The 20,911-nt window shown below is 40.0% G+C and overlaps 1 protein-coding gene across 5 annotated transcripts in view; it reads left to right on the top strand.

Moving 5' to 3' along the window:
- The window catches only part of LOC127938964 (transcription factor HIVEP2), a 74,588-nt gene that overhangs the window by 44,655 nt on the left and 9,022 nt on the right, over nt 1-20,911 (top strand). For all 5 annotated transcript variants that reach the window (XM_052535901.1, XM_052535903.1, XM_052535900.1 and 2 more), the window contains 2 exons: nt 4,298-4,451; nt 14,371-19,506. In XM_052535901.1, coding sequence (XP_052391861.1) covers nt 14,638-19,506 — 4,869 coding nt within the window. In that variant the 5' untranslated portion in view covers nt 4,298-4,451; nt 14,371-14,637. The remainder of the gene's footprint in view (nt 1-4,297; nt 4,452-14,370; nt 19,507-20,911) is intronic.

Here is a 20,911-nt window from a genome sequence, read left to right as displayed (position 1 = left end):
TATGGTTCCGCTGACTCTTTAGATAAACAAGCAATGGAGACAGCACTACCTCTGGAACTTTGCCTAATTGACGGTGTGTGATTAGGGCTTTATAGCTCATCTAAATCACAATAAACTATGAGACTTAAATATTTTTGTTTCAGCTGTTTTGTTTGACTATAACACCACTAGAGGTATTTGCCTCATGATGTTTCAAATTAGTCATAAGCAATAAATCAACTTCTTGCCTTTTAAGATTGGACAACTCATAAGTCATTGAATACCAAACATAATTTTCCACAGGGGTATCTGGCTGATTCTGTTATATGTGCCATTTATTATCTTGAAATGTTTGCAAAGCATTTAATTTGTTCTTGACGTTGCAGCCATGCTATAATGGTTGCTGTGCACATTTTTTATTATTAAGAAATCTTATATATTTTTTATAGAAATGTTTTGTATGTGTATTGTTGTTAAGTTGCCTCTGTATTTTACTTTTATTTCGTAGATACTGTTCAGATGGGAAGGTCCCATCTGGATTGACCATAAAAACCATGTCACATGTGAAAGTAGTTCTTCTGTCAGAGTACAAAGATGATCGAATGGCCAACCCACTGACCAGAAGCGAACCCTTTCTCAATCTGCTGCAAAGATCAGACATATTAGTTAAAAGCACAGAAAACCAATCTTGCCACTTTTATTTCAGATCTTTATTTTGGCCTGCCATTGGAGCTAATTTGAGTACAAGTCAGCATGTGCAGTCAGGAAATCCACTTAGCCCGATTTCCCGGCTTTTGTGAGGGGTAACATGACACTGGACCCCAGCCGTCAGGGGAACACTCACCACCCAATAATAAAATGTGTGACTCTGATGTCATGACCACAACTATACGCCAAATTCCTCACTGATGCACTCACCCATCAGAGGTGCTCTTTCCATTTAAACGCCCTGTAATGAAGAGGCATGGGAATCAAAGGGTGGAAGGAAGCAAAGAGAAAGATGGAATGGGGGGGGGGGGAGGGGGGATGGGGGGGGTTGGTGGCGGATTGTGTGCAGCTGGGGCTGAAGGAGAACAACAGAGCCTACTGATTTGTTTGTTTGCGCTGGGAGACATGTGATGGTTTAACGGGATCCTTTCCTTTTTTCTGCGTTCTTTTTTAAGACTAAGCCGAAGGAGGGAGCTGTCACCTTTGTTGGTAGTGTCATTTGTCAAAAGTACTTTCCAGTTTCCTTCCATAAATTTTTAAGTTGCCCCATTAAATATAAGGTAATTGCATTGTCTCTATATGGTGCCTGGAGCTACAAGTCCTATTAAAGAGACACAAAGGCAGTGAGTCTTAAGAGTTTTTATTAAAAAGAATGGTATTAATTATGGAGGAGGAGGAGAGTGCGAGATGGGGAGAACTTGTGATGCTGTGAGGGTCAAAAGTGTGGATTTGTTCATGTAGTTGTTAATAGTTGCACATATCGATGGCAATCCATGGACGAGGATTTGACTGGTGTTGGGTTGATCTATTCTGTTTAGTAACACTTCCTCCTCACCCTATTATTTGTCTCCAGCTGGGCTTCATTAAACTGACTTCCTCAAGTAAAAAGAGGCTCAGATTCGAAAAAGGATGGCTTCATAGTTCATCAGTCATGCAAGAGAATGCAAAATGATACACGAGCAGAGGAAAAGAGGTTTAAAAGAGAATGAGTAAAAGAGGAAATGAGAGAAAGCGGTGAGCGCAATGGAGGTGTCAGGGTGAGGCAGGTGCTCCTGACAAAGTGCACATTGGTTCCCATGGTTGCAGGGCTGGTACGATGAGTGGCGAGTCAGAATGATGACAGCTCTTCTAGCCCCAGGACCCTTCCTCCTCCGTGATACATTTAGGTTCTTAACGCCACCTCAAATGATCTTGCTAACTTTCCAGTATTACTCTGCATTAATTTTTTAGCACCCTGAATAATGTTGTGGAAGTGAGGCAACAGGAAGGCTCATCTCCTTGACAAATTTTACTCAAAGGATGTGGTCGCTGACCACATGCAATATTCAAGCCAGATGAGTGTAAATAAGGCTAAATGCACTGAGCTACACTGGTTGCTGGCCAGGATGTGCCCAATAAACTGCCTGTATAAATCGTTATCTGAAATTCTGTGACTCATATGCTACAGATCTCTCTAAAAATTTATATAAATTTATAAAAAAAAAAAAAAGACAAATCTGTCATTGTGACTTTACATCTTAGCATGCAACACACATTAATAATTGAACTGGAAACAAAAATTGTTTGCGTTTTGATATTACATAAGATCCTTTTGAACAACTAGGACTTTCACCTGGTTGATCAGGCTGCATGATTTCATTTTTATGAGGAGTTTGTGTTCCCTCACTGAAGTAAACGGATTAGGGTAGAAACAGCTTCATAATAATATATCCTGTGTCAGTTCTGTAACCCTCTTTACCTTAAGACAAACTTAGCAAAAAATGTTGGGAAGGGGGTTGGAAATGCATTTATGGCATGACATAACATGGCTCATTTTCCACTGAAATCATTTTGCTGAAATTACTCAGACCATTGAAATAGAAAATATGCATTCACTTGTCACTCTTTACATTTTAATTCACACACTGTGGAGTGGCACAGAGCATAGCTTATGAGAGCTTTGACAAAATGTGCCACATGTCCTCAAGTACTTTCAAAGGATAATTTCCAGGGAAAAAAATGGAGTCATATAATTACAGGCAGTTATTTATACTCTGTACATCTCCAATTCATCGCCTGTTCATTTAGCTAAAAGCTCAATGTTGGGTCTCTATTTTGGATGTTTTTTTTTAAGACCGAGCACTCATCATTGCCCTCATCACAGCACATCTCAGTGGTAAGAATAGTCTCTCTTGTGAGCACTTGACGACCTGTTGTGGGTGAGCTCCTTTGTAAAGGGTTTTGAGCAAGCAATATAAATACTGTAGCTGGACTGCATTTCCCTAAAGCATCATAAGCCTAGAACATACGTAGAAACCATTGGAACAAACCATTGGTTTACTAACACCAAAGTGCTGAAATCCATTTTAGCAACTAAAATATACTTCAAACCATGCCTAGTCGGTAAGGTTGATCATTTATGGCTTTTTAATCAGCATGTTTTATTCTAAAGACAAATTAAACCTTAATACTGTATGGTTAAAACGTTTTGAAAGTCTGGTGTCTTGAATTGGTGTGCAGTGCAATACACATGAGCCCTGGTGAAAGGTTTTGTTGTTGCGGCTGAGAGGAAGTGTTGCATGTGTTTACCCTGGGTGAGCTCCACTGCAGACTGTGATGCAACCTCACAGAAATGTCTTGTTTTTCTGGATTAGCTAAGCTTGTCTTAGTGCAGCAGAGAAGCATAATGGTGTTTGTAATATCTCCAGCTCTGGGGCACATTTTAGATTGTGAGGCTGAAGAGCACAGCTTGGCTGCATTCACTGCAAGGCAGGGAGCATGAAAACATGGTGAAGCATGCTTCTCTAGATGGGATTTTGGAGAGCAGGCCTGAATGCCACTACAAAGGCCAACCAAATTGTATGACTAAGAACTAAGACCTTACGGTTGTGGTCTTTGTCAGAGAGACTTTTTCTGGCATCTTTATCTTCTCATAGTAGAATAAAAGAATGGATATACAATGCAAAGAAATACATGAATTTGTAGTCGTATTCCATTTTGATATTTGTTCTATTTAGGGTTAGGATTATGAACGGAACAGAACAATAGCAATAGTACACTTATAGTAATATTACAGCATTAATATTTCTTTCTCCATCATAGACTGCTGGCCAAGGTTCACTCTCCTCCAGGCACAAACAATGAAGCCCTGTGGTTGTCACCTGGGTTCTTTGCTATTTTTATGTCTTGAATGCCTTTTTTAACGTTTTGGTGTCTGTGTTTTAAAGGCAACACATTTTGTTAGAAAACCTCATTCTGGTAGATCACCAATCAATATAATTACGCCCAGTGTTTGATTACAGTCTACATGATTTTTGTACATTTATGAAATGGCAAACAATGTGAAAGACAAGTTCCATCTTGTTTAATCAGTTTGAATCTGTACTGGCATGTCTCATAACATTTATAATATTGCGTATATTATCCCACAGACAGACTCTTCATTGCAATATGATTTGTGCGTAAACACATCAGAGATAGAGCATGATTGCTCCAAAGGGAGTGGAAATATTGTTCTAGCAGATGCTCAGTTCCAGTTCATTTATTCGATATGAAGAGCTTTAAGCTACTCTGATAGCCTCTATTTAGTCTCACATTATCATTAAATTTGTTTTCTTTCATTTCTCTACAGTGGTCTGCATAATCTCAGTACCCTGGCCAGGGGATCTTACTTGTCACCCCACTGCTCAGCCTTCGCCTGCCTAACCTGACTACCATAGAGGGAGCAGCATTGAGGCCTTTACCCTGAGAAACAAGCAGATCCCGGACTTACAGAGAACCTCTGGGTGAGTACACAATGTCACACCACACAAGAGCAATGAAGGGAGGCCATGAAGGAACCAGGTGTTTAACATGGACAAAGTGGAAAATTGAGGTTAGGGAGACACATGTTCCTTGGGCTGTGCATCTGGCAGGACCGTGTGCTGAGGTTGCATGGCTCACAGATGCAGTAGGAAGATAAAAGTGCATTGCTGATTATATCTGATTTACCATGGCTAATAAATATTTTGATAAGCTTAGGAGTGGAGTCATATAGATTAATCAATATTTAAGAGCCCCTTTAGTAAGTTCAAAGATTTAAAAAGGATATTTTGGTATTGATACCAATTTGTAGTCCTCTACATGTAATTCCTAATGTCTATCTGCGACAGATTATGTACACTAAAGGCTTGTACACTGGCACTGTACACCAGTGTTTCTTTGCGAGTTCATCTTCGGTCGTTTGGTGTACAGTGCCAGTGTACAAGCCTTGAGTGTACATAATCTGTCGCAGATAGACATTAGGATTTACATGGAGAGGTGTTTGGTGGTGTACAAAAATGAAAGCAATATGTGTTCAAAAACTGACTCGAAATATCAAACATGACTGATATCCTCTGACTACATGGAATCATGGTCTAAAGCACTGGTAGACTTGCTCTGACTTTCGGCAGCTAAAGCATCCAGACTGCAAATTGGGCCAAAAATCTTGGCAAAAGTCATGCAGTGTATTCCGGCCTTTAGGCCCTTATAGCATGAGCAAAGATCTGAACATTAAATCTGTTCCACAGTTCTACTGTATGATATATTTGTGGATACCACAAATGCCTGTGCTTCAAAGCCTGAGCCGTGAACAGTGACAGGATTTATTTTCAATGGTGCTCAGAGTAGTGGCTAGGCTTGGGCAATAAAAAGATATTGATATTTATTGACGGTACACCATCATCAATAACAATATCATTTTTTTCCTGATATATTGCATGATAGTTTAACACTTTTTTCATTTAAAGTCGTGTATTATGAGCATCAACCAGACAGCCAACACACAAACACATGCTGAAATGAGTGTCGTGCCTGTCTGCAATGAGAAGACTGTGAATCAAAAATAGGAATATTCGTCAAGTTTAAAATAAAAAAAAATGCGTCAGGGAGACTCAGCAGCGCACGAGATGCGGTCAGGATGATGTAAGTGTCATTGTTGCATTTTAATGTTTTTGATAGTCTATCCAGTTGAACCCACAAAATGTGCGGTGCTGCATTTGCTTTGTTTAAAGGAGTCATCAGATGCCCATTTTCTACAGATTGATATGATTCTTTAGGGTCTTAATGAAAACACTGTAACATATTTTGGTTGAAATTTCTCAGTAGTAGTGTCAAAAACACCTTTTTTACCGTGTTGAAAGCAGCTCTTTTCAGCGCTTTTTTGTAGCATTTTCCTTTAAATGTTAATGGGCTCTGCTGACCCTGCCCCTTTCTATTCCGAGCCGCTCTCTGAGGCACTGTTTATTTTAGTCCCATTTATCATGAAATTAGCTAATTAGCACATTATTAGGAATGGGTATTTGCATAGATTTACTAAAAAACCTTATACTCACTTTTTCTCTTGATGAAGCTGGACCATGAATGTTTCGTGTGAAGATAGACACATTTAGGTAGGTTGGGGGTGCATTCCCTTCAGAAACAAATGTAATTCACTATGTCTTTGGCGACTAAGATAAATGGCAACTGCTGTGTTCTAAAGTAAGATGTCAGTCCAGTCTGTGTGACGTCATAAAGACAGGCATCTGAGATCAGCTCAATTTGACAAAGGGGTAAAGATTTTAGTAGATTAATAAAAAAAAACTTGGTGGATTTTTATCATTATAGGATGGTTGTGTACACACTGCTAGTTCTGTGCAACACCTTTTTTTTTATGCACTTGCATCCAGTAAGTTGTGGGGATACCTTAAGCTGTGGGGATGCCTTCATGTGGCAGAAGGGTCGACATGTGTTAAGCCTGTATTGTAATGTATTACAAAAATCATCATCGGAGAGTGTGCGTAGAGGCTCTGAGTGAATGACCGTGTGCCTCCCATTTTTTGTGACCACGCGGACAAGTATGTGAGGTCAGAAGACATCAAAAGCACCATTGTACATGCAAAGGTACTGCGTGAAGAAGCCTGTTGCTACTCGAACCTGTCCATTCCGTCAATAAAACAATATAAAGACAACCAGATGTGCAGTAATTCTGGCCATTTATTTGTTCACATGTTTGTTGCGGAGTGGACCATCAGTGTACGCTTTTGGTAGTATACGATACAAGTAATCCACGTTTGCGCTGTCTGTGTACACGTCTGGATTGCTCATGCGGAAAGTAAAACACGGGCTTTAGTCTACAACAGGGGTGTCAAACTCAATTCCTGGAGGGGCGGAGCCCTGCAGAGTTTCGTTCCAACCCATCTCCAGTACTCCTACCATGTACTTTTCAAATAAGTCTGAAGGACTTGATTAATTGAATCAGGTGTGTTTAATTAGGGTTGAATCTAAACTCTGCAGGGCTCCGGCCCTCTAGCAATTGAGTTTGACACCACTGGTGTCCAAACCCCTTTTAAGGTAGAGTCAAGCTAAGACCACCTTTGGAGTTAGTAATTTCCCCTTGGGTTCTGTAATTTTAAATGTGAATGTGAACAACTGGCCACAGGTTTTATGTTTACGTGGTTCAGTCAACCTCATTAGGTTCTAATGCAGTTTAGAGGAAGTGAAAAAAAGGATATAATTTCAATGAAGCATAATGTTGTAAGTGGGGAACCAGTAAGAAAGACAATTAATCAGTCCTGACATTTCTGTAAAATGTTGTGGAAAATTTAATGAAGGCTAGCTTGTAATGGTTTCAAGCTTACCCGGTGGAAAATATGACAATTTTTCCATCGACAATTAAGACCAACCCTGTTTAAGCCCTGTTTTTCACTTTTTTTTTTATCCCTGTCTTTTCTTCCATAGGGCAGTGTTTGTGTTTAAGCCAAGGCTAAATGGAAACATGTACATTAAAACAGATACAGCTGTGGAGTCTGAAAAACCCCTAGGATTGTTGGCGCTTCACTAAACAATCTAAGCAGTGGCACCTACAGGAAGATTTAGTGTCAAATCGCATGTTCCCTCCCACAGTCCACAAGGCGGGCATGTTTTTATACACCGCCTCCAGGAATGTGTCATAAATCCATCTAATGTCCTATACATGATGCTGATGATCTTTTCCCTATCGTTTTCCTGCATTGCACCAGTCCACAAATATGCAGCTCTTGATTTGGGAATGGGTTATTCACAGAGAATGTTTTCATCTTTGCTGTTTTAAATTATCGAGCCATCCTGTAATTACACTGCTCTGCCCCATATTGGACTGCTAGTGTGCCTCAGAGTCCCAGGCCAGACCTCTATCCCAGACTGGGGTACATTTTTCCTTCCAGACCCCGCTTTTCTCCAGTGGCCGGTCCAGTCACTTATTTGATTGATAACCGTATCTTGTGCTGGGGGGATAGTGCTTGGCCTTTCAGTGTGGCAGTTAAATTAGACATGACCTCATGTTGAAAGGGTTTTTTTTCTCTCCTTAATAGCTGTTGTGTTTTCTATCAGCATGCAATGCCTTTTGACCCGTCACCAACAACAGGACTTCGATCATGGAACCGTCCCACTGTAGACCTTCTGTGACAGAAAGAAGAGGGATAGAACTGATGCTTGGTTTACTCAGGGCTTCCCATCAGACCCTTCAAATGGCTGGTGGCTTGGACAGGTGCATCTCAATAAATTAGAATGTCGTGGAAAAGTTCATTCATTTCAGTAATTCAACTAAAAAAAAATTGAAACTTGTGTATTAAATAAATTCAATACACACAGACTGAAGTAGTTTTAAGTCTTTGGTTCTTTTAATTTGATGATTTTGGCTCACATTTAGCGAAAACCCACTAAATCTCAATAAATTAGAATAATTCATAAGACCAATTTAAAAAAAAGTTCCTTATGGAAAGTATGTTAATTTACTGTACATGTACTCAATACTTGGTAGGGTCTCCCTTTGCTTTAATTTCTGCTTTAATTCAGTGTGGCATGGAGGTGATCAGTTTGTGGCACTGCTGAGGTGGTGTGGAAGCCCAGGTTTCTTTGACCGTGGCCTTCAGCTCATCTGCATTTTTGTTCTCGTTTCTCATTTTCCTCTTGACAATAGCCCATAGATTCTCTATGGGTTTCAGGTCTGGTGAGTTTGCTGGCCAGTCAAGCACAGCAACACCATGGTCATTTAACCAACTTTTGGTGCTTTTGGCAGTGTGGGCAGGTGCCAAATCCTACTGGAAAATGAAATCAGCATCTTCAAAAAGCTTGTCAGCAGAAGGACGCATGAAGTGCTCCAAAATTTCTTGGTAAACGGGTGCAGTTACTTTGTTTTCAAAAAAACACATCGACCAACACCAGCAGATGACATTGCACCCCAAATCATCACAGATTGTGGAAACTTAACACTGGACTTCAAGCAACTTGAGCTATGATCTTCTCCACCTTTCATCCAGACTCTAGGACTTTGGTTTCCAAATGAAATACAAAACTGGCTCTTATCTGAAAAGAGAACTTTGGACCACTGGGCAACAGTCCAGTTCTTTTACTCCTCAGCCCAGGTAAGACACATCTGATGTTGTCTGTGGTTCAGGAGTGGCTTGACGAGGAATACGAAAACTGTAGCCAAATTCCTTGATGCATGCCTCAGTGCATTCCTTGTGAAGTTCATTAAAATTCTTGAATAGATCTTGCTTGACAATCCTCATAAGGCTGCAGTTCTCTCGGTTGGTTGTACATCTTTTTCTTCCACACTTTTCCCTTTCACTCAACTTTCTGTTAACATGCTTGGATACAGCACTCTTTGAACAGCCAGTTTCTTTGGCAATGAATGTTTGTGTGTCAATGATTGTCTTCTAGACAACTGTCAGATCAGCAGTCTTCCCCATGATTGTGTAGCCTAGTGAACCAAACTGAGAGACCGATGCTCAGGAAACCTTTGCAGGTGTTTTGAGTTGGTTAGCTGACTGGCATTTCACCATATTCTAATTGGTTGATTGGTGGGTTTTTGTTAAATGTGAGTCAAAATCATCACAATTAAAAGAACCAAACACTTAAACTACTTCAGTCTGTGTGCATTGAATTATTTTAATACACAAGTTTCATAATTTATGTTGAATTACTGAAACAAATGGACTTTTCCTTGAAATTCTAATTTATTGAGATGCACCTGTAGAAATAGATATCTGTAGCTTTTTCATTATTAGGACATAAACTGTAGACATAATAACTGGGCACTATCTTAACTGCGGTTACGGTTCATCAAGATAAATTGCAACATTTCCCAAACTGAGGAGTGCTAATGTCTTATTTAATGGTTGATGTCAAGGCACAGTCAAATTTTAGCGCATAGCAATTTGTTGAGAGAGCAGCCGTCTGGAGAGATGATGTTATTTAAATAATCACCATTGATATGATTATAATGACAAGCTAATGGATAATGTGTCCTTTCCGCTGCTGTATTAATCAGAGCACGCAAGTGTTTTCTCACTCTTCTTTATGCCATGATATTGTCCTTATGAAAGAATTGCCCATCATTTCCATGAATGTGAGTCTGTTTATGCTTGATTTTTCTGGTACATTCACTCTCTTGCTCTCAATGAGTTGCTGGCATCACAGCTGCTAGATAATTACGCATTCGACCAAATGTCTTGAAGGGGTTGTATGCACCTCGTTTCCGGCTGCGCATGGATCACAGCAGCTCTGCCATCCATCTCGGCCCACACAGGCAGAGAATTGGATGGGCTGGGCTAGGTTGTGTAACTGAAGCCCCTTTTATAACGCAATTCATCAACACCATAACCCTGCATCGTATCCATGCCTTCCCCACCCACACAGGAACAGTCACCCACTCTCCTCACCCCATCTCGAGATGGCTGTAGATGCTTCCCACGCAAGCTTTCTCTCTCCAGCACACACACAAATGCTAAGGCTCTCCTGTACCAAGTGTTAAAAATACTTCCCTTTGCATTAATGGCTTTTTCCTCTTCTCCGTATAGCTTTAAAAGACTGGTTTATCTGTCAGAACTGCTGTCTTTTCATGAACTCCTATCAATCCTCCTATTTCCTCATTTCTGAAGCCTTTGAAAGCATTGTTACTATTGTTTAATAGTGAATTATGGAAGTCTGGTGTCCTTGGAATGTGATTGTGATATTGCTGATGTGTAGAACTCTCATCCGCTGACCATCTGGACATGATTCTAGCAGGCCTGTCTCTCTGCACTGGCCTCTAACCCAGCTGGATGTGGAGCTGGATGAGTCGTGCCCAAGATTCAACTTTAGATTCTTAATGAGGAGTCAGTATGACACTCCAGGGGGCTGACTCACATACATTTTTGGTGATACATCCTCCAGTCCTGCTAACACAGACCAAAATCACACCGTAAAAGTTGCTGGATGAGCAAAAGGTAAATCTTGCAGGGAGCTGAGATAAACTGCAAAGACAAAAGTCCTGAGTAAGTGAAGGAAAAGGTCATGTGAGTATAGTATTAGTGTGCCATAATTCAGGATTGTCTCAGAAATGTCCTGTATTTGATTGAACAGAAGTGCCTTTTTCCACGTAGTTATAGTAACTTAAATAAAAGAACAGCTATTGAGATCCTTCCCACATAGAGTTATGGTTTCTTGAATAATTGCTTTGAATAGACATGTGCCAATTCCTTTAAAACAGAAGACTTTATTGTGATTTCCTTACTTCAGTCTATTTTCAGACTTGTTCTCATCTTCTCTGTGCCAGATGATAAAGCCAGTTGGAGTAGTAAAAGTTAACTCCATCACTAATGAGTTGGGATAGTTGGAACAAGGACAATGGAAAATCAACTCCACAACCTCTCCTCCTCTACAAGAGTAGTGGTATTCGTGCACACTTGAAATTCCCTCATGGCAGTAAAGTTTCTCTTGAGACAACCAAGCAAGGTGTAAGCAAAATTTAGATGCACCTCTATGCACAAGGTGCAAAATAAAGTTTGAGTAATTGACCACAATTGTTTTAACGGTAGGAATTTGTCATTATATCCTGTATAACCACTGAATTTAAACAATTGGCTTTGTGTTGAATTATTCAGTGTCTGTCCTATAAGAGACAAAAAATTGTGCCACTTGGACTCAGAGAAATGAGATCTGGGTTGTGTACCTCCCCAGCATCATAGCTGTGATGTCATGACTCATGAGGGAGCAAACAAAAGGCGGAACCCAATCTCCGGAACATACTACCCGGTGTGCCCAGGTGCACCTCAGTGAGCTACATGATCTAGTATCACGGTTTGGATCCAAGGAGTCCATTAGCTTAAGTATGCAAACTACAGTCACATACATATCAACTAATTCTTTCTGAGTCATTTACACTACTGTAGTTGCTGATCTTTGTGCTTGAACCAACAGATCACACCATAAGACTGAATTACCCTAGTTGTATATTTCTGTAACCCTGTAAATGTAGCGGGAGTTAGGCAGCCAGGCAGCTGATAATCACAGTGTTAAAGAGCATGACTCAGAATATTTCAAGAACATACCTTGGCAAAAAAAAAGTACTTTTTCCAGGTCTACTTCTGTTTTATTCTTGATTTAGTCATTCATTTATATATTTATTTGTTAGGCATTTCCACTGCAAAATGGCTTTAAAAGTGATAGCACCTTAAAAAGACAGGGAGTCTCCTTTCAAGTGAAAAGGATGTCCAAATAGCTTAGAATGTGACATAATGCTTCTCCAAATCTTTTTAGGACTGCTGCACCGTGTAGCATTCATTGACAAACAGACTTTGAGAAGACTGCTGTTAATCCTCTCACTGGAATCTGACAGCAGAACTGTAAAATGCATAATCCTTGCTTTAGATTAGGTGGTGTATTTTTATTCATGAGCAGGCATCCTTATAAAAGTATTTATGTTCTTTATTATACCGATATTGTGCATCCAGCATGGAGGACTTGCTATGGCCCCAGGCTAAGAACCTCCTACACTTTGTGTGGTGAAATGGGGCAGGAAAATGAGTGGGACACCAGACAGCAGCATACTGATCTCAGCCATGCAAGGATCACAATAATCTTTGGGCATAAACAAGTTTCATAACCATCTACTATGGGGTGGTTGAAAAATATGTTTTGAACTATGTCTGTAGAACAGTACATAGTGTAGATTCACTTTTTAACAGTGGCAGGGAGCACAGGTACTTCATGCCATATAAGATTCTTGTAACCTCTTTTGGTTTATGTAATATGATGACATAGTAATTCTATTGCAAATTCTGATGGATTTGCTGTGAATGGAGGTACTGCTCTTATCCTCTTCACAGTTTGTCCCACACATGCACTCTCAATTTTATAAGCACATCCATTTGCCTCTAAAGATGGGATTCTAAGTATTTTTAACCTCCCTTAAAAACATAGGTTATGCAATTCATTAAGCAGATGCAGTATCTCACAACCCAAAAGCCCATCATGTCATGAAAGGCAAGAAAAGAGCAGGGAAAAGCATTAGCAACATGGCTAGATGGCATGATGAAATGCATCATTCATGGCAACAGTACAAAGTGTCTATCGGTACAGTTTTTGCTACTGTTTATATTGTGGTAGGTGTAAATAACCACACAGCCCAGTACTGCTTAAATGTATCATCACGTGAGGGTGGTAAAGAAACGTGCATGAATGAGAGAATAAAGTGCATGGGGTAAAATGGATCAATATATTGCCTCCATGGAGTAGGTCTTAAAGTGACAGCAGCGTATAATAACTGCTGGAGTCTATGACATGTTAATCAGATAGCAAAAGAAAAATCTATGAACCTTATAGAAGTATCAGGATTATCTTGAAACTACATTGTAGTTTTTTTTATAGAAATGTATCTGTGATTGCTTTCTAAAAGCCTCACTAATTTACAGAATTGGGAAGAAAGTTTGCTGTGCAAATGTGCATGTTGTGCTATAGGAAACACTGCCTACATTTTAAATGGCTGCTTAAGTGCAACAGCAACTGGGAAGTTCAACTCATAGTTTGCCTCGGTTTGTGAACACATACTTTCCTCTGTCAGGCATGGAAGAATTATGAAAACAAAATGAACCAAAAGTTGATGTTTCAAGTGCTATAAATACCCGTGGTTTTTCTGCCCTGCTATTTTTAGTGCTCACATTGCTTTCAAGACATCAGCATCACACAGTTTCCTCACTCATACTCAGGCAATGCTGTCTGTTGCAATCAGAATGAGCCTAAGATTAAGATACACATCACAGAGAGTTCAGTACCTTCCCTTTACAAACACGTTCATGTTCTATTTATTGCTTTGAGTACATACTGTACCTTTAGGCTTTATTTTGGTCTGTACTTCTCCTACCTTTGTCTTTAAGTGTTCACAGTGTTAATGTTTTTAAAAGCATTGAAAAACCCAAAACTCTTAAGGAAGAAAATGCTTAGAATTTGCCCTTTAAACACCCACACACACTACGTAGAATGTCATTTGCATTCCTTGGGCTATTTTTATATGTTTGTGTCTCTTTAGGAAATGAGTGGGCAAGGTTGTTAATGATGACTCATGAGCAGAGGGAGGTGGTAGCTCCTCTGCATCACTTCATTGAAAACTCTTGACACACTTGCTAGGCGAGAGGTACACAGCTGTGCAGCTGCCTAGATGAAAGAAATAAACTGAAGGAAATAAAACAAGAAAGCAAGCTGTAATTGAAGTATGATGAGCAACCAGCAACAGAGTCACATGATCAACTGAGTTTTTTCGACAGCTTTATTAGACATTAGCTTTTAAAATATTTTTAGGTAGTAATGTTAAATATTCCGTATTTTCTTTAATACATGTAGAACAACAATCCTTGTCTAAAAACAATCTTTAAACTTATATTTACTTTATTTTTTTATCTCTTATAGATACTGAAACAAGACGTCAAATAGAAAAGGAACAAGCTTGGATGAAACAAAAAATGAATGGACTGTGTAAATGAGTGATGGAAAGATACTGACCTGATTGTCAAAGAGGGACATCATTTACATTTTAAAGTGGAGCAACACTTGAACTATGAAAGTGGAAGGACCTTTTATTTAGGAGTCACTTAAGTAACTCATCTAGCATGACAGCTTGCATGAATGAAATTTAGCAAACATCTTAAGAAACCCCATTGAAGTACCAAGAAAAAAATGGAGACACACGAACCTCCTGTTGGCCAAAAATGCACCAAGGAGCAACGGGAAAAGAACCCCTTACAAAGAAAATGGGTGTCTGAGCCCTCTGCTGGATCGAAAAGAAATACCTTCACAGATCCAGATGTTAAAAGACACATGCATCGTGAACAAAGTCTTACAAGTGGGACAAGCCTTGCTAGCTCCACTCAGAAGTTTAGCTCTGGAAAGCTGATGTCATCTGGAGTGACACATTCATCACATGAAAGCCAGTTTCAACAGGTCTTCCCTCTGCCTTACTCCTACCAGTTGCCACATTCATACCCGCAGGAGCCTTTCCTTGGTGGTACAAAGCCACAACCTGGGTTGGAGGCCCATGCCTGGACTTTCTCTGGTCAAATGCAATCTCTGCCACCAGATGATATGTTTACTGTACACTCCCGCTCTCATGGAGTATTTCCCCGTCAGAAGTCTCCAACTGGTTTTGGCCAGTTTTCCCAATCTGGACCTGAGCAGCCAGAAGAAAGTCATAAGAAGGAACAAAAACCCAAGAAGCCAGGAAAGTACATATGTCACTACTGTGGCAGGGCATGTGCTAAACCCAGTGTGCTTAAAAAACACATCCGGTCCCACACAGGGGAGCGTCCTTATCCCTGTGTTCCATGTGGTTTCTCATTTAAAACCAAGAGCAATTTGTATAAACATAGAAAATCTCATGCTCATGCTATCAAAGCAGGACTTGTTCCATTCTCTGAGTTAGCAACTCGAACAGACACTGATCAAGCATCTTCAGTTGGGGAAGCAGAGGCACACTCTGATGGTGAACAAAGCACTGACACTGATGAAGAAACTGCAGAAGGTGCAATGTTTCCTGAAAAACGGAGCCCACAGATATCATTTGAGTCTGACAAGAGCCCAATGGAAAGAGGACCAGCATATGCAGATCCAGCAGAGGAATTTTCTGTGGCATCTATGAAAGTGCCTATTTTAATTGTTCCAAAGCAAGGGGTACCATCACCTGCCACAGAGTGTCCCCAGTTTACAGACATTAAAGGTTCGGTTATTGGTGGACAGATGGGCAGAGGAGATGAGTCACATACGGTTAAACGGAGACTTGCCTTAAGACTCACTGAGAAAAAGGACCAAGATTTAGAGCAGTCTCAAAATCTCTTGAGCCCCCACAGCAAAGGTAGTACTGATTCTGGTTATTTTTCACGCTCAGAGAGTGCTGAACAGCAAATAAGCCCACCCAACACCAATGCAAAGACATATGAAGAGATAATGTTTGGAAGGACTTGGTACCACAGAACCAACTCCAGATCCAGACAATCAATCACAGTTGGGATGGTAGCTATTGCTAGTCAAGACACTAATATCAAAAAGTCTAGTGCCATGCAGGAGTTAGCCATGGGAAAGATATCAGAGGGTCATGTATTTTATCAAAGTGATTGTGCAGAATCACAATTAATTGCTGGATGTGACCCAAAGCATTATCATGCTGGCTCTTGCCAAACTAACACAAGTCTTCTGGAAGCACCCTCTGATTCAGGGCCACTTATTAGAAGCAACTCAATGCCAACACCTTCCCCAACCAACCTCAATGTCCCACCAAGTCTAAGAGGGAGTCACTCATTTGATGAGATGATGACCCAAGATGACGTATTTTATGGAGGAGCTGCGGGTCTAAAAAGATTAAGGAGGCAGGCCGCCTTTGAACACTCTGCCCAAGAAGGTCATGGAGAATCAGAGAACTATGGGAAAATCACAGCACCAAACTCAAGTTTGAAAATGGGAGAGAGAGGGCCTCTGATGCCAGAATTTAAAGGCTCTGTGTCAGAGATGGCTTGCCCAGAAGTACGCACAGCATACGGTTCATATGGTACAAAGGTGGGAATGACAGAGTTTACCACAAGAAAACGGCGCATGAAAAAGAGTGTGGGTGAAGAGGAAGATTGCCTTGGACAAGATGATAGCAGTCGAAGTGGCTCAACTGAAATGACAGGGGATTATGAGCTAAGACAAGGAAGTCAAGATTCTGCCAAGGCTGTTCCTGCTAGTAAGGGATCCATGTTTAGAGCACATAGCCCATCAAACAGTTTTGACAGAGGCTCATGTATGACTCCAGATGACATTGTACTTGTTCAAGATTCAGACACGAAGACTGCTGGTAATGTAATATCTGTCATTCAACATACTAATTCGCTGAGCAGGCCAAACTCATTTGAGAAGACTGAATCAATTGACCATCCATTTTATCAGCCAGATAAGCATGCTGGACATCATTCTGAGCAATCAGACTCAGAAAACATTGATGATGTGCAGAGCCCTGAATCTCATCATAGATCAGAAAGCATGGAACAGCAGCAGGGTGACAATGAACAAGGATCTTTCTCTTCTAACCCATTGTATCATATGCCCCACAAACTTGTAAGACAACCCAATATTCAAGTGCCTGAAATACGAGTTACAGAAGAGCCTGACAAACCAGAAAAAGAACCTGAAGTACCAGCAAAAGAACTAGAGAAACATGTTGAGGAATTTCAGTGGCCACAAAGGAGTGAAACATTGTCCCAGCTTCCTGCAGAGAAGCTGCCCCCAAAGAAGAAACGTCTGCGTCTTGCAGATATGGAACACTCTTCTGGGGAGTCGAGCTTTGAGTCCACTTGTAATAGCCTTTCAAGAAGCCCTAGTCAAGAAAGTAACTTATCTCATAGCTCAAGCTTTTCAATGTCATTTGATAGAGAGGAAAGCATCAAATCTTTATCCCCAACTAAGCAAGATGACTTTACTAAGCAGTCTGAGTTCTTAACTGTTCCAGGCAGTGGCCATTCTCTGTCTATACCAGGCCATCATCAAAGAGAGATGCGACGCTCATCATCAGAGCAGGCACCCTGTGCTTTACCCACTGAAGTACCAGAAATACGTAGTAAGTCATTTGATTATGGAAGTCTTTCAACCGGTTCAAGACAAGGAGAAGTTTATGCAAGTGCTTCAGCTATGAAGGAGCGTAGAAGAGGTTACCTTGTTAGACAGGCATCTCTCAGTGTCTATCCTGAAGTAGTGGTTCAAGAGCCAATCTTAGAATTAAATATAAAACAAGAGCATTCGGAGCATGTTTCTCAAGCTGCTTTAATTGGTACATCCTATTGTGTAACCAGCGATTTGGCAAGACCCAAAAGAGGTACACAGTCAGTTCTTGGATCACATCACTTGCTGCAACAAAGCATCAGTGAGGACAGTCTACCTGAGGATCATTTCCAGAATGCTACTCGTTTGCCTGCACAGCTTTCATCAGATAGTGAGCATTCAGTGCATGAGCACATGACCCAGGATATAATTCAGCACTCTTCACTTCAGAGCAACCTGCCATCTTCACCTTTCTTGCCATTTCAGCCAATGTTCTGGCATCCTGAATCAACACAAAGAAACAAGCAGCACCTGCAGTTCCAGACACAACAGTTACAGAAACTACATATCAAACAGCCAAATCTACAGCCCATGCTACAAAAACCATACCAACCTTCTCATCAAATTCAGGTGAAAACAGACTCAAAAACTGATGGGGCAAGTCACAACTATCCATATCCCTCAAGAGCCTCCCCACAGCAACTTGGGGTCTTGTCATCTAAAGTGCTTACTACTAGCTTGTTACAACAAGTTCAGCCTATCTTTGCCACTCAAAACGTAGGTTCACAACCATCATTCCCTGGAATGGTGGTACCAGTCAGGATCCAAACAAATGTGCCATCTTATGGTAGTGTTATGTATACAAGTGTTTCACAACTCCTCGTCACTCATTCTCAGAGCACAACTTCTATCAGGGTTTTATGCACAGACAGTGTGTCGACTGTTTCTCTAGCAGACACTGCATCAAAGCACCATGTAGGCATCAATTTATCCAAAATATTAGGACATTCAGAAGGGTCTTTAAATATTCCAATATGGAAAGTACCTGAATATTTACCCGGGAGCATTAATACAGGAATTCCTTTGTCTTTGACATCAGGAACTATCTCTACTACAGATGCGTCATCTAGTATTGGGGGGAGTAAGAGAATGTTGTCACCAGCTAGCAGTCTTGAGCTTTTTATTGAAACCAAACAACAGAAACGGGTCAAGGAAGAAAAGATGTATGGCCAGATAGTAAAAGAGCTTAGTGCAGTTGAGCTGAGCAATTCCAGTGCACCAAAAGATAAGTCCCCCAAACCTGAATTTTCAAAGAGAGATGACTCCATAGATGAACAAGAGAGGATGTCCTCATCTCCACCAACTGATTTCTTGTCATCTAAATTCCTTGGGTACCCATCTGCACCTCATTTACCTGATGTGCCACCAAAAGACAACTTCATTCCACCCTTGCAAATTATTACGAATGTGGCTAGCAGACCAGATTCCCCAGAAGAGCTTGATGTTGATGAGTCTACCCCAGAGGCAAACTCAAGCCCACAATCAGTAATCTCCTCGAGCGAAACTCAAGAAGAATCTAAGCAGAACATTGGTAACAAGTTTCCAGTAAACATGCTGGTGCAGCTAGCTGCCAATCAGGGTGGTGGAGTTGTTGGTAGCACTCTTCTGCTAACTGACCTGGCAGATGTTCATCAGTTTTTTCAATTCCCAAGTCTTCGCACACCAACCAGTGTCAGCTGGTGCTTCCTAAATTATACCAAGCCAAATTACGCACACACAACTCCCCTAACCTCTGTGTATGGTTCTTGGTGCGTCAGCTCCTACAACCCCAACCCACTCAACCTCAGCACCAAGGCCACCTTGGCACTTCTGCGGTCCAAACAGAGGAAGAACACAGAGATGTATACAATGGCTGCTATGTATCAACCTGGCACTGGAAAACTTGTTTCATCCCTTCGGTGGAAACAGAAGTTTGAGCAGGTATTCTTGACTGTTCCTAAAATATTCAAATTAAATTCAAAAGAACAATATTTACAAATAAAAATATGCATTTAATTCCATTGATTTGTGTCAATAAATATTTATTTCAGAAAAATTCAGGTATTAATAGTAATTTATATAGATAGAATATAATATATATTGTAAAAAATACATTAAATATTAAATTATAAATATTATTAAAGCTCAATTTCCCTCTTGCAAATTGTGAATTTATGTAATTCAATATATTTGTTAGCAAGATATGCATAAGTTCACTATGGTTCACTTTGGTTTGGGTGACCACAACTTAAAGACACTATATAAATATAAAGAAACAAGTTAATGTAAAGAATCCTTGTTCTGTTATTTCTCACATAGAATGTTAGAGAAAGCAGACCATTGTAGTATTATTATTATTGTTGTTGTTGTTGTTGTTGTTGTTGTTATTGTTCTTGTTGTTAATGTTGAAACATAAAAGTTGCCTTTTGCTCATTTTTTAATTTCTCAAATGATTAAAATAATAAAAAATGACCAAGAAAATAGGCTTGCCGCAATAGATGGTGTTGACGGTGATACTAGTGTTAAGCCACAACACCGTTTACGTCACTTGCCCATCGCAGCACCGACCCTCACCGTCTTTTTGATTTTTTGTAGTAATAAAAATCATTTAGTTCAGTAAAAGAGCAGACACTAAAATTAAGAACTGAACGCGGCTGCTCAATACAGCATGCAGAAGGACAGTCTTGTCAAGCTGACTGACGAGAAGAGTGAGTTGAGACAGACAAGATGATGCCAGGATGATTTTCTAAACGAATTACAAAAGCACTTGTTTGCCAATATTTTGGATTTTGAAAAGCCTGTGTACTTTTGCCATTTTTTTAAGTTGATTTTGGAAGTTTTTTTACATTTACAATTACATTTAGTCATTTAGCAGATGCTTTTATCCAAAACAACTTACAAATGAGAACAATGGAAGCCCTCAAAAACAATGATATATAAGTGCTATAACAAGTCTCAATTAGATTAAACATAGTACACGTAGCAAGGGCTTTTAAATAATATAATAAATAAAAAGAAAATGGATAGAAAATAAAAAGAATATAGCTAGCTAGTGTTAGAGGTCTTTTTTATAATTGTATAATAAATTAAAAGAAAATAGTATACGAAAAGATTAGAAAGGTAGATTTTTTTTTCTTTTATTTAAAGAATAGAGTTATAATAATGAGTGCTAAAGTTAGAGGGTAAAATAAAGATGGAGGAGATGGGTTTTAAGCAGATTCTTGAAGATGGCTAAGGACTCAGCTGCTCGGATTGAGTTGGGCAGGCCATTCGACCAGGAGGGAACAGTTAATTAAAAAAGCTGTAAAAGTGACTTTGTGCTTCTTTTTGGATGGCACAATCAAAC

The sequence above is a fragment of the Carassius gibelio genome, chromosome A20 (assembly GCF_023724105.1).
Source record: "Carassius gibelio isolate Cgi1373 ecotype wild population from Czech Republic chromosome A20, carGib1.2-hapl.c, whole genome shotgun sequence".
Classification (NCBI taxonomy): Eukaryota; Metazoa; Chordata; class Actinopteri; order Cypriniformes; family Cyprinidae; genus Carassius; species Carassius gibelio.
The sequence above is the reverse complement of the archived record's forward strand: the minus strand, read 5'-3'. Positions and strand labels throughout refer to the sequence as shown.